General features: G+C 38.9%; 1 protein-coding gene across 2 annotated transcripts; it reads right to left on the reverse strand.

Moving 5' to 3' along the window:
• On the reverse strand, positions 10,366-14,265 carry LOC8055410. 2 transcript variants are annotated; one of them, XM_002454026.2, is made up of 4 exons: positions 13,946-14,265; positions 13,227-13,455; positions 13,049-13,132; positions 10,366-11,671 (listed from the first exon to the last, which is right to left on the reverse strand). In XM_002454026.2, the coding sequence occupies exons 2-4, from the start codon at positions 13,405-13,407 to the stop codon at positions 10,911-10,913; spliced, it is 1,026 nt and encodes a 341-aa protein (XP_002454071.1). In that variant the 5' UTR covers positions 13,408-13,455; positions 13,946-14,265; the 3' UTR covers positions 10,366-10,910. The 2 variants fall into 2 exon arrangements, with proteins under 2 accessions (XP_002454071.1, XP_021316256.1); XM_021460581.1 differs by lacking the exon at positions 13,946-14,265 and adding an exon at positions 13,664-13,911.

Genomic DNA, 14,569 nt, shown 5'->3' on the forward strand with positions numbered 1-14,569 from the left:
TGATTGGGAATTTGAAAAATTTTACAAAATTTTTTGGAAACTAAACAAGGCCTTATGATAAAATGGTCCTTACATTTTTGTTTTCAATTAATGAACCCATTTGAATAAATGAAAAATGTAAGTAGTACCATAGGCAGAAGAATCTGTACCAAAAGCTTACAGGCAATAACGTCATATGAAGAGGGTGCAGTGGCGAAATGATACAAGAGAAGTCATTAAATATTGGGGGTAATAGCAAAAACCAAACAGCTGGAGACGACAGCTCTCCCGCATTTAAGTACTCTAAATTCCAAACCACCTCCACGGACCCAATATTTATTACGCACACAAGAACCAACGAAGCATTTCTGGAAGAAAAAACTAGAAAACAAGGATATTAACAAGAAAAGGTTTTCTCATATTTTTTTCGAGAAAAAAATCTATATATTCCCCTCAACTATATAGGGTAAACTACTTTGCCTCAAAACTATATAACCAGATTTTCTACTCCTTAAACTTTCTAAAACCAGTCAAATAACTCACTCAAGCGGTTTAGGGCGATGGTTTTGGTACAATAACGATGAAAACTATAAAACCGGATTTTCTATTCCTTAAACTTTCTAAAACTGGTCAAATAACTCACTCAAACAGTTTGGGGCGATGGTTTTGGAACAATGATGATGGTTTTGTGTTTTTCTTTTTTATTTATTTCCATTGAATATTTAAAAAATCATAGTAAATTAAAAAAAAAATGTAAAATAGAAAATCTAATTTTATTGGACTCCACATGAATAGATCTACATGTGAACATATAATATGGTATGTTGTAGTACAATTTTTTTTGTTGTAGCTTTAGATCTATAAATTATTCTAATTAATTACATAAAAGTATAGATCTAAAGTTACAATAAAAGTTTTGTACTAGAGCATACCATATTATATGTTTACTGTGTAGATCTACTCATGTAAAGTCCAACAAAATTAGATTTTTTATTTTATGATTTTTTTATGGTTTACTATGATTTTTTAAAGATTAAGTGAAAATAAATAAAGAAAAAAAGACAAAACAACTATCGCTCTAGGAAAACCACATAAAAAAGGGAGTTATTTGACCGGTTTTAGAAAGTCTAAGGAGATGGAAAATCTGGTTTTATAGTTAAGGAGGTGAAGTAGTTCACCATATATAATTGATGGGTTACATAGACTTTTTCATTTTTTTTCGAGGAAAAGAAGAGATTTTTTAAATGTAAGATATCGATAAGTTCAAAAGTTTATCTTTTAACTCCATCCAAATACATCTGCTTTTTAAACATCATCTATGCATACTTTTTAGGTCGTGTTTGATACAGCTTCGGAAAAATGTTTCTATTGGCAAAAAAATAGAATGAATCAAATGGGTGGAACTAGAGTTACTTTTGTGTATTATAACTTTTTTGCAACACTTCAATTAATCCTCAAATTAAAATAATTTAAAAATTAGTCAATATTTATATTAATTAAAGATCATAGATTATAGTCATCAATGACAAGGAATGAAAATTAGAAAAAGTCTACATAACCCCCTCAATGCCTATCCAGTGTAGTCTACTTCACCCCCGAACTATAAAACTGAATATTTTACCTCTTCAACTTTTCAAAACCAGTCAAATAACCCCTCGAGCAGTTTTGGAGGGTGGTTTAGTCTTTTTTTTATTTTTTTTGCTGAATTTTTGAAAAATCATAATAAATAACAGAAAAATTATAAAATGAAAAAAATTCAATTTTGTTGGACTTCCAATGAGTAGATCTACATAGTGAATATACAATATGGTATACTTTAGTACAAACTTTTTGTTGTAGCTTTAAATCTATATTTTTCTATAATTAATTAGAATAATTCGTATATGTAGTTTCTATGGTTCAGTTGTGGTAAAATTTTTATGGTAGGTTTATTATTGTATGCTTGAACTTTGATAAAAATTTTATACTCATTAGATCACAATCACATGTATCTTAGTTATAGATAAAGCACTTTTAACAAGAATAAAGCTAAATAAATCTATAACTAGGTTATACATGGTCTAATGGTTACGAAATTTGTACTATACTTCAACCAGATAATAAGTAGCTCATCAAAAAATTCAGCATAATTGGACCATAGAAACTGCACATATGAATTACTCTAATTAATTACAAAAAATATAGATCTAAAGTTAGAGCAAAAACTTTATACTAAAGCATACCATATATATGTTTACTATGTAGATCTACTTATATAGAGTCCAAAAATATTAGATTTTCTACTTTATGACTTTTCTATGATTTATTATGATTTTTCAACGATTCAATAGAAATAAATAAAATAATAAAAAGACAAAACCACCCTCCAAAACTGCTCGAGGGGGTTATTTGATCGGTTTTGAAAAATTTAGGGGGTGTAGTATCCGGTTTTATAGTTCAGGGGTGAAGTAGTCCACCCTAGATAGTTTGGGGGTTACATAGACTTTTTTCAATAAATATTCGTCTTAGTCAATAGTAATGGTGCTAAACACATTTCACAAAATAGCGGTACTTATGAACCTACAGTCCTTAGCGGCAATAGTAACAATTGTCAATACCATAGTGGTAGACCTTAAGAAAAAGTTATAACATGCTATATTTAGAACCTTACTTCTTCTAATAATATTTATCAAACCCTTTTTAGCAAAGATTGGATAATCGGGTATGGAAAGAACCAGGGATTGCACATTAACATCTCATCTCGGTGGCTCGGTCTTTATTGGCTACTTGGCGTTTAGAGGCTAGGACAACCGTTAGTGGCAACCATAGGGGCGATGATCGGTGGCGAACGTAGAACTTGAGTTTAGAGGGTATTTTACTCTTTAATTATAGTGGTGTAATGGAAAAACAACAATGTTAGGGGAGGAGAGGGCAGCCATCACTGTGGGTGGTGATTGAAGCGATAGTGACACTACCGACAAAGGTATGGCTACGGAAATGGTGGCGGGAAGGAGAGAAAAGGCATGAGTTACATGGAGGTGTAAAGTATTGCCAACATGGTGCTTCAACAAGAACCTACCTCGCTTCTAGGACACTCCAATTAACTAAGTTAAACTGAACTATCATCCACTTACTAGTTCAACTTAACGTGAAGAGTCGACCCGTCCATCCACAATGAAGGCAAAAAGGCTCAATCTCGAGATTGCATTGCTAAGGGGTTTATTTCTAAGGGGTTTATTTCTAGAGGTTTCTATGAGTGTCTAGAGGGCATCTAGGAAGTACTTTGGATGGGTTTTGCCTAAGTGAAGCTCTAGGTTATCTATGGCTAGCCTACTGAGATTTGAGCTTTAGGTGATGAATTCTATGGTTGGCTTCACTACGTTACTAGAGTCTACTGAAGGACTCAAGAGCATGAGCAATAGGCTCAAGTCGACATAGAGATATTATTACTGAAGTTGTGTTTGAACTCCCTACAGTTCTTGGCCTCCTCCTCCTTGCATTGTTTGTTCTTGCACTTCTTAGTTAGTGACATTGAGGTGAGTGGCAAGAGAGAGGGAAGGGAGGGGTGTTGCTTGTGCTATGAAGGTGCCAAGCAAAAGCTGAACAACCGGTTCGCTCATGACCCTGCCTCGCGAGTTTAGGTCTGGCTACAAAATAAGTTGTTCAAACAAGGAGAATCATGTACTAATAAAGTGATGAGCTCAAGTGTTCAACTGATAACACATCACAAACAAACACTAACACATTTTCGGGTAGTTCCGGTACCGGGGGATATTACCCAAAACTAACTTTGGGTAATCCAATTTGGGATCGGGTATCATGGGTTTGAGTAATTCAGGTCTAGATTCAAGTAATTTGGCTTTAGGATAAGATACCTCGGGTTTGAGTAATTCAGGTCTAGATTTTTGGAAAATTTAGATATATGTTATGGGTAGTAGGTGTTTTGCCTAGGCCTAGGATAATGAAGTCAAACACTTTGATTTTTTTATGCTTTGGGTTATGTTTTTGTTGCCACCGTACCCTGTTGCCAGTGGCGGATATAAGCCTAGGGCCAATATAGCCATTGGCCCTAGGCGTGGGAAAAATACTAGAGTATTTTCTTTGTTTTTCCCAGCTAAATCTATATACTAGTATTACTTTAATCTATTAGCATATGATCCGATGTTGGTGCTTAATAGTATTGGCCCTAGTCATGAGAGTTCCCCAGCTCCGCCACTGCCTGTTGCTCAATTTTTTACTCTTTGAATTATGAAACATGAGCAGGCAGTACTGGATTTAGTCATTTTGGAATGAGACTTGCAGACACCGCGAAAGGTACGTGGGAATTTTATTATTAAAATTAAAAAAAGGATGAGGACAGGGGAGTCGTTTGTGTGGATAACAATAACGCCTAAAATCTAAACGACGTCCCTCTCATCTTTCTTTTTTCTGATTTGGTTTATTTCCTTGATGGTTGAATCTAGGGACTAAAGTATAGGGGGTGTCATATTGAGTGTTCAGATATTAATTAGTTGGACTAAACATTAGCTAATTATAAAATTAATTATAGAAGACATGACTAATTCGAGAGATGAATCTATTAAGTCTAATTAATCCATCATTAACATATTTTTTACTGTAGCATAACATTATCAATTCATGAACTGATTAGGCTTAATCAATTCTTCTCGCAAATTAGACATAATCTATATAATTAGTTCTGTAATTAGTCTATGTTTAATACTCTAAATTAGTCCAAACATGGGAAACCAAACACCAGGTAGGAACGACCGAGCAAGCCGAGCAGCCGGGGGTGCAATAAATCAGTGAATAGTAAAGCACGCAAAGACGCGGGATGTATAGAATTTGGCCGCTAAAATTGGTGTTGACCAACTTAAATAGAGTGTGCGGTTGTTAGCGGGTTGTGTACACGTGCAAGCATATTTTGCGTAAATTAATATCACATGGCGTGTTGCGATACTGCCAAATCAGATCTCGAAGTAGCTTTTTGCTAATATATATTGGAGTATATATATATATATGGGGAAATTCCTTTGTACACGTGCGTGTAGTTACTCTCATCTTCAATAAACTACATTGTGTATGTATTCATACTTGTTTATCAGTTTGAGTATGTTTATATACTCATATTAAGATACTCTAGATCTTACCACGCGAAAAATTTTCAAAAAAAATATATTTTAAATATATTACTAAAATGCTACTACTATATTATATACAATAAGTATAACCATATACTCTATGTATGTATGCATACTTAACATACATATCACTCTAGATGGTCTAGTATGATCATATACTTTGTCTATATACATTTCGTATATATATATGACAATAATCGTATTCCTTCTTTTTTTTGTTTACAGCATACCGTCTGCAATTCTGCATGTTGCTAGCACCGGCCATTTACATATCATTGCATACAACTAGCGCCATTTGCAAAGGATTACCAATACTTGCAGTAATATCCAGTAGAGTAACACGCTATATATATATGGTTTTTATATTTTGAGAGGACGAAAGAACACTTCTCCGAAGCAAAAATGTACATGCAGGGGCATAAAAGTTTTGCTTTCCAAATCATATAAATGGGTATTGCATAAATTCACACTGACGGAAAAGTACAAAATTGTTTTCATTTTTATGTTTTTTTTTGTAGAAACAAAACCATAAAACAATATTGATGAAAACAATCCAGAACCAGTCTTAATAAGACAATATAGATATGATCGATATTGGTCCGTAACCAATACTCCCTCCGTCCATCTATCGGGGGAGTAATTAATAAAGGGCCCTACAAAATTTAGGATTTTCCTTTGGTACTTAAGAAGGGGGAGTTATACTGACGAACGATAAACTAGCCAAACACAACTGACAAGCAAGGTAGAGAGGATTGTTATTTTTGTCATAAGAACTGAAACAATTAAGGATCTATTTTTAAAGTATCGTTTTGCAGCTACAGGTCTTCCTCAACTTTGTAGTGTATCCCAACATGTTTGGAAGTTGGTTACGTTTAAGTCTTCAAGCCGCCAGCAGGTGCTATTTATTGTTCGCTTGGTTATACAAGAATAATACAATTTTAAAAGAAAAAGTGTTTCTTCTCTCGTGTATGTCATCTTCTCAATTGACCATTGGCTTCGTACCTAGGCTATACCTATACTAAAGAGATCGGCTTCCCAGGATTTTGATGTGGTGCTCTGGCTACAATTAGCGCAAGTGGTCAAGTAATGTTTTTCTTAGGCACATGGATGGTGGTCTAGTGTACGGAATGATAATACTAGTGTGTATGTACTCACTTTAAACATTATATTATAGGTTGTATGCTTCCTACTATGCATGGCCGAAAGTGCTTTTCAACAACTCGACGTAATTATCTTGAAACATAATAAAAGCTTCTTTATAAAAAATTGATAATACATATAAAAAAGATAATAAAGCATCATGCCACCATACAAATGGTGACAACGAGAAGGACATACCACACGTATCAAACTTGTATTCAAATATAGGTGGTCGATTTTTTACATGCCACAAGATAAAGTTAACACAAAAAATTTAAAACACACAATAATTTCACATGGCAGAGAGTGGTCTGAGAGAGCGACATGTGGAGAAATGGCTAACGGGTAACGACTGTCAGGCATTGTTTAGTTCACCCTAAAAATCAAAATTTTTTCAAGATTCTCCGTCACATCGAATCTTACAGATGCATGGAGTATTAAATATAGACGAAAATAAAAACTAATTACAAAATTTACCTGTAAATCACGAGATGAATCTTTTAAGCCTAGTTACTCTATGATTGGATATTGTTTGTCAAATAAAAACGAAAATGCTATAGTTCCGAAAACCGAAAAGTTTTCGGAACTAAGGGGGTGTTTGGGACTGCTCTGCTCCACGTTTTTCAGCTCCGCTCCACGTTTTTTAGCCAAACGGTTTCAGCTCCACGCACTCAGTTCGAGAAAAAAGAGTTGAGTTGTGAGAGCACCTAAAGAGGTACTCCACGAACTCCAGTTTTTTGTGAAGCTGCTCCCCAACGGAGTTTATGGAGCAGAGTTCGTGGAGCAGTCCCAAACACCCTCTAAACAAGACCTCAGTTAGGAAGTACGGCCAGAGGTGTACCCCCAGCCCCAACCCCCAACTACATGTGTGTGAAAAAAAAACCTTACCTGTCCAATCGAGAAATGGTCTTCGTCACCAGTATCACATTTAGGCCTCATTCGTTTCACCGGTAACGGCCACCTGGAAAAAAAATCCTGATCGAAATGTAAATGGCATGTATCTCAAAGCAGACAAATAAAGAAATTAATTATTTTCTATTTGATTTGTTGTCTGGCCAGATTACGGTTGGACTTAGGGCACTCATAATACAAGACTAGAGTCCAGCCCGTCGGCACTGCTCCATTAATTCGTCATAGACAGCATTGTGCAAGCAGCAGCGGCTGGCGGATGCACTCTACTCCTCCCCTTCTCCCCAAACCCCATCGTGCTACGGCAATGCAAGGAGCTTCGGCGGTGGTGCCATCGCTGTTGCGAGCCATCAGACATGCTGTACCCGTCAAGCAAGAGCCGCGGCGGCATCTATGTCTCTTGCTTGACTGGGCCATCGCTGAAGACGACGCCGGCGAGTTTGGCAGCACCGAATAGCGTTGCAGCTGGAATTCGCTGAGGAAGCGGCGAAGAGTATTACTGGCCTCGTCAATAAACCCATGACTGAAAGTGACTGAAAGTGTTGTTCGCTGATTTATTATGATTTTGACCCCGGCGCCCTAGTGTTGCCTAACCGTTCGGCCGGAGATGTCGGATGCGAGATCTTTAGCTACTTGTACCAATTTGCCACAGTGTGCTTAGATACAATGAGTTGACAGCTGAGGCTTGGCAGGATGGGAGTGAATTAAGGTCGAGGGAGCTGACAGAAAAATACAGCCGCAACAAGGTGATCTCATAGCAGGGTTGCATTAGTGCAGCCTTACACCGCTTTGCCTTCTTCTCGTTGACCTTTCCATCACTGCTGATATAGCAACCATCACCACCTTTGATCCACAGCCTTCTCATTGATAATCCACCAATGCCTTCCTTTGGAATGGAGATAAATTTTATAAATTTTGTGTTTCCTGTGTTTTTTTTTCTATAAAAGATAAATTGGTTTCTATGAAAGTTTTTATATAATTTCTATGAAATTCGTATGTTCATAGACTATGTGCAGTATATACTAGTATCATCGCCCTGAACCCCAAACCCGAACCAGCTCGCTGGAGTTGGGATAAAGGACTAGGAACGCTTATCATGTGAGCCAACCAAAGATTGAGTGCTAGACGGCTCAAACACCTGAACGTGCATTAGCTGTGTATGATAAAGTCAAACAATATGCATTATTTTTTTTAAAAAAAAAATAGAACATATGTGCATGCAAATTCATGTCAACCGCACTTTGCATCTGCCTCATCGTTTATTTCGTTCCCACCGAACGGATTAGTGGAGTCATTTATGAGACGTCCCTGTAAACCGGTCGACTCTAATTAGTATGTGCATCATATGATGACTAGAGACAGTATTCCATCATGATTCACGAGTCACTTTTATCAGTAGTACGAGTCATGACGACACATATACTGCACATTTCGCAAGCCGTCACCTGCTAAGCTGGCGCTTCCTCTGCTCTAGCTTCTTGCAACTGAACGTTACTGGTCTATCAACATACGCCCCCCCCCCCCCCCCCCCCCAACACAGCGACACAGTACAGTAAATCATCACTTCACTGCTATTTGTAATGTAATATTATTGTAATTTTTTGTTATGAATACTAGCTAACTATATATTACATTATCACTTCAAGCATTGCAAAAATTATTGAAACATATACTTGATGTATATATTTATCACACTTATCAGTGTCATAATATTTGGTCGGTCCCGTTAATCAAAATTTCTGATTCCACCTTTATCTATGAGGGTTTTTTCGATGCTAAGCTGACTACATCCAACATATAACCACTCTCTTTGCGGACGACAGGAAAGGCTTGTGCAGCCAGCAACGGTGTGCCACCTCTTAGGTTGCACCACTGTGCTTATATCTGTTGTATATTATCAGTGTAATATCAAAACTTGAATTCACTTGCTAGGATGGAGTGTCAGTCGTCTCTTAGGGAGCTCGACAGAAGCGCATCATTGGTATGATTAAACTTTTTTACCTTAATTAAAATGATGTACAAATCTTTAGTGTATTCAAGGGTGAAAAAAGGTTAGCGCCATCCTACAAACTTCAAATTCATGCTGAGCAAGATACTTCAAAGGCTCTCATAAAGTTCTCAAGCATTTTCCTGGATTTATTCTAGAAATTTAACGGCGCTATGCCTTTAGTGATAGGTGACGTGACCGTCCACAGCGAGACGTTTGTAGTGATTCGAAGGTACTCATAGGAGTAGGGCGTGCGTGCATGCGTTCATAGGGGTGAGTGGGGTGAGTGTGTGCTCGTATTTGTAAACGTCTGCATCTATATCTAGGCCTCACAAAAAAAAACTAATTAATCGACTAACTGGGACCATGCGTATATCTTTTCTTCAGTTGTCTTGAGCAGAAAATAAAAATCATCTTCCTTGTCCTCTGCGACAGAGTCAGTTGTATATCCACTTCACTTTAGCTTCCACTGACAGTGATGGAATCAGGGATAAAGTCAACATAATAGATAAGCTTCTTTAATAAGCCAGAGCTACAGTAGGCTATATGATCTGGCCTGTCTTATTATATATTAGCAGGATATTAAAACTGGCCCAGACAAGGCTTACAAATGCCGGATTCAGCTTATTAGATTTGCATCATGTGGCTCTGGACTTAAGGATTCCTGGAAAGAATAATTCCTGTTACTTTCTACTGCCATTTGAGTGATTTTTTTAACTCTAATATGTTATGTACTGTACCTAACACTGCCAAAAAGGTGCTCTAAAAGTGTACAGTATAGAACAAGTGTACAATATATGACAATGTATTTGAATACATATATATTAGAATAATTCCTTAAATTTTAGTGACTGATAATTTGATACACCATCTGAAAGATATGTAAGCTTGGCTCAAACCAACCCTCGCTTTCAATAGGGACAACAGAGGAGATCATGCTACCAAGAATGTGTAATGTGACACATCTATTTGACCAAACTTAGAGTACACTGCTCATTCTAGTATACTCCTGCGTACGATCTCAGATTTGCGTTTCCTATCTTTCTGTGAGTGCCCGGTGGGGCTAGCCAAACTTACGGGCTTTCTCAGATTTGCATGGGCGAAAGCAAGGGGTGCAGCAATTTTTGCGTGAGCTGGTGACTGAGGCAGCATAAAGAAAACTGCATGTTACTCATAGCCCAATCACATGCATTATGTTTTGCAGCTGCCCAGATCCCAATAACTATCAGATGAGCAACGGCAAACACCGTCCGAACTCTCTTTTCATCCAGAAGGAATCACAAACAAGGGCAATGCCAATGCCATAGTTTAGAAATGTCATCCGAACATTCAAAAGATCACTAAAAACAGAAGTGCCCTGAAAGAGGAGGCAGAGGCACACTACAGAATTTTGTCTCTTGAAATCTGAGAACCTGTACAGCAACTTGAGTATGGAGTTCAATTGAGTTACCCTAGGGCTAGAAGCCTAGCAACTGACAAAAAGAAACCCTCTGTAAACTTTGAGCAACCAAGGGCCAGATATGTTGAAAAAGGAAGAAAGCAAACGAACCTAACATTTATGACAGCCAAGAAAGAAACAAATCAACCTAACATTATGCAAAGTTCCCCTCTAAAAAGGAAAAGAGAAGCATTCCACAAAGATCCTAGCATGGCAATCGCCAGATGCCCAGAGCTTCTCCTGCAATCCTCACTGAAGCAGGACCCCCTCTGCTGCTCATGGGACATGGAAACATTATGCTTAGATTCAATCTTCTAAAAAGCACCACACATAGATCCTACAAGATGTTTGGCACTTGTGCTGAGAGCTTTTCCTGCAGCTCCCTGATCTTTGAGCACAGTTCCACCTTCTGTTCCTTGTAGCTCTGAAGCACGAAGTCCTTTCCCTCAATGACTTCTTTCAGTTCAACAACCTCTTTCTTGAGCATCTCCACCCTCTCCACCTCTCCCTTCCTCTTCTCAATGCCAACACAATGCAGGTCAGCATCATCAACACTACCATCAGCATAGCCATTGGAATGTCCATTTGCAGCATCTGAATGCCAATGTCCAGCTTGCAAAGGTTTCTCATGAGAGAGTGCTTCTGCAACACAATGATCTGCAATAATCTTCCTTAGATGCTGAATCTCTCGTTCAGATTCAAACAGATCACGATTGGCAGCATCCAATTGAGACTGCAGATTAGTGGACTGTGTCACCTGAATGTTAAGAGAGTTCTTAAGATCAGCAATCTGAGTTTGCATCTCCATGATCATCTCATCACGTTTCTTGAGGTGCTGTCTTAGCTTTTGTATGACCTCTCTTTTGCTATAAATGTCAGATCCTGATTCTGAAACACAGGGAGAGCCAGAACTGTTAGAGTACTGAAATGGCCTTCGAGGATCTTCAAGCCGATCAGGTGAGGATATCCACATAACACCGCTGTTCTCTTTGCTTGATTCTGGCGTGGGAATCTTGACAAGTGGAAGTGAGGATTCAACTGATTTGGGTACAGGACTTGCAGGTGCTTGCTTGACTTCCACTCCACCATTTGAAAGCCCTGCATATGGTAACAGGAATTAGTAATAATAACAAGTTTTGGGAAGAACTTTCATACCACCAACAAAAGAAACAATAATGAACTAGTGTAAAATCCAACCCAAGAACTAAATCTATTAATTCAGTTCAATCAGCATAGTGAAAGCAACAGCCAGAAACAATGAAATTATCAGTGTCTCTAAATGCGGAACTCGTAACAAAAGCTGGAAGAATGCCATATTCATTAAGTCAGACTATTACTTTCTATTAATTTGCGGATATATATGACTCTTATGCATGCAAACACCGGAGACCTGCAATGCCATTGTCCAACCCCCCAAAAAATAGTCCAATCCCCCCCCCCCCCAAAAAAAAAGAAAAAAAAAGTGGTAAGCCTCCCCTCTCTCTAGAGCCCAGAGGCCAGAGGAGGTACATATCTTGTAAACGTATCAGATACGCGTACATAGCATCAACATATAAAAGAAGAGAAACAGATATGTAGGCAGAGACGTATTGGCCTGCTTCGGAGATACAGCCCAGCACACTTCATTCCCCTTGCACACATCCCCCTGCCTTAACCAAACCTCCAGTCTACCCCACTGCAACATGCACATGGCAGTATGGCACACACGATTCCATGAGGCCGCAACCTCTAGAACCTGCTGGCAGCAAGGCAGCAGTGAGATAGCAGCGAGCCAATGATGCACAGGCCTGCATGCACATCTACATGCCACAGTGGCGCACAATGGCCCTGGGAGCTAACCTGGCCACACAGGCCACATAGTCAGCAGCAACTGGCAATGAATTTGTTCCCTCTCCTGTATTACCTTTTTCTTCCTATAACCCTTCTCCCATAGTCAACTTTGCTAGGATTTATTTCTTTCTCTTTCAGATCTAGTGTTTGTTTGCTTAACTTTTCCAAGCCAGAAATGGCAGCAACAAGTAGTGCCATTGCAGTTTCTCAAAGCTCCCCTCTCATGTCATCATTATTATTATTATTTAAAAATATATACTAAAATGTATCTGCATATACATATCCTTGCTACATAGGTTCCCCCTATTGCATTAATGAAAGAAACTACAAAAATCCATCAGATAAATTCAAGGTTAGAGGACAGTGGCAAAGCGCATTTTGTTTACAAGTTAACACAGAACCAAACATATAACACAGGTCTAAAAACTTGCATTCTAGCACAAAATTAATGCATGCTGAAAAATATTCCAAACCCTACAGATTAAAAGGTCCACCAATAAGCAAGAAACAACCAATAGTCCAGGTTAGCCCCCAAACATGCCAGATCTGTATTCTGGAATTAAATTCAGTGCCATATAAACTACAATGTTCACAAATAAGTGAGTAACAGGAAACAGAACAGAGCAAAAGTTACAGATAAAGCACCTGACATACAGTAGTAGCAGCCGGTTTGGTCACCGAACCGGTAGAGATCTGAGTGCAGCTCACATGCTTCAGACCTTCTTTTAGCTGCAATTTTGCACAGTAAGCAGCCTGTGTACAAAGAATATGGGGACAAGATCAAGATTGCAACTGCAGATAGGGGCATGAGATGACATAAGACCTTTGGAAGTATTATTTTGCTGCTTCCCGTCGAACAACTGCTTTAGTTTGCAACCAATCTTGACTGAAAGTGTGCTAAGCAAAACCCCGCCAGCAACAAGAACCCAGTTTGGCCCTTCTCCTTGGACCTGATTACCTCTCCCAGACTTCTGTAAGCTCCTACTCGTCTTAGTCTTCATCATAGCAACAACCAATTTCTCCAACCGAGTCTACAAATACGGTACCTTAACCTGCAGAAACGCACCACAACCACCATATTGGTGAAGAGGAAAAAAATAGTTTCACCTAATAACCATAAGGACCTAAGAAGATTCTGAAGTGAAGGAAACTAAATCATATGGCATTAATGAATGCGCAGGGAGAATGCAGATTCATATCGGCGTGGAAGAACCATGAAAGCAAAAAAACACGGCAATATATCAATTTTTCTAACCGTACTTCCGAGAAATGGGGAGGTCGCAGAAACCACATTTCATAAACCTTCAAGACAGCCTCCGTAGGGTAGTAGGGTATACGGATTTAGGTTTCCCATTGGGGTAATGAGGTTAATAGTCATTTTGGATCCCATTCAGGCTCATTACCCAATGTCAACACCCATGACAGCAAGTAAAGTATCCACTCTGATAAAGGAATAAACCTAGGCCTTTTTCCTTTTTCAAGGGAATCGATCGACTAAAGATGCATCCATAACCACCGACACTCGTCTCAAAATTTTCTCACCTGTTGAGTCCCTCCTCCCTCATCTCCGAGTGCCATGGCAGGCAGCACAGGGTGGTGCCGGATTCAGTTGCACCCCGGACGCAGAGACGATTGGAGGCGGTATTCGGCGAGCCCCGAATTCAGCGGAGGCGGCTGCGACTAGAGCTGCGACGCCGTCGCCCGTCGTAGAGCGGCAGCGCGGTCGCGGACTGCTCGGTGCTCTGACGGCGCAGGTGGCGGCGAGGAGAGCAGATGGGAGTGGAAGGAAAGAGAAGGAAGGAGGCGGCGGTGGAGTCGAAGCAGATGCGATTTTGTGGAACTTGATGGTTTCCCACTTTGCCCCCACTCCTTCTTCTTTGCCTTTTCTCTTTTTTTGGATTTTTTTCTTTATTTAAGTTCTTTTCTTTTTCTCCTTTGGCGAATGGGACGACGGAAAAAGCACAGTAGACACCGTAGGTGGCGGTTGGACGGTTGGTTGATGCGAATTAGGGGGCTGGGATAAGGAGATAAGAGTTTTTTTACGAAAAATGAATTATATTAGATAAGTTTTTTTAGGGGTCTGGGATAAGGATATAAGAGTTGAGATAGGTTTTAATCCGTATTTCGATGGTGGGATAGGGAAATGATACTGCCCTCTCCTGTTGA

Source organism: Sorghum bicolor, chromosome 4 (assembly GCF_000003195.3).
Source record: "Sorghum bicolor cultivar BTx623 chromosome 4, Sorghum_bicolor_NCBIv3, whole genome shotgun sequence".
NCBI classification, from domain to species: Eukaryota; Viridiplantae; Streptophyta; class Magnoliopsida; order Poales; family Poaceae; genus Sorghum; species Sorghum bicolor.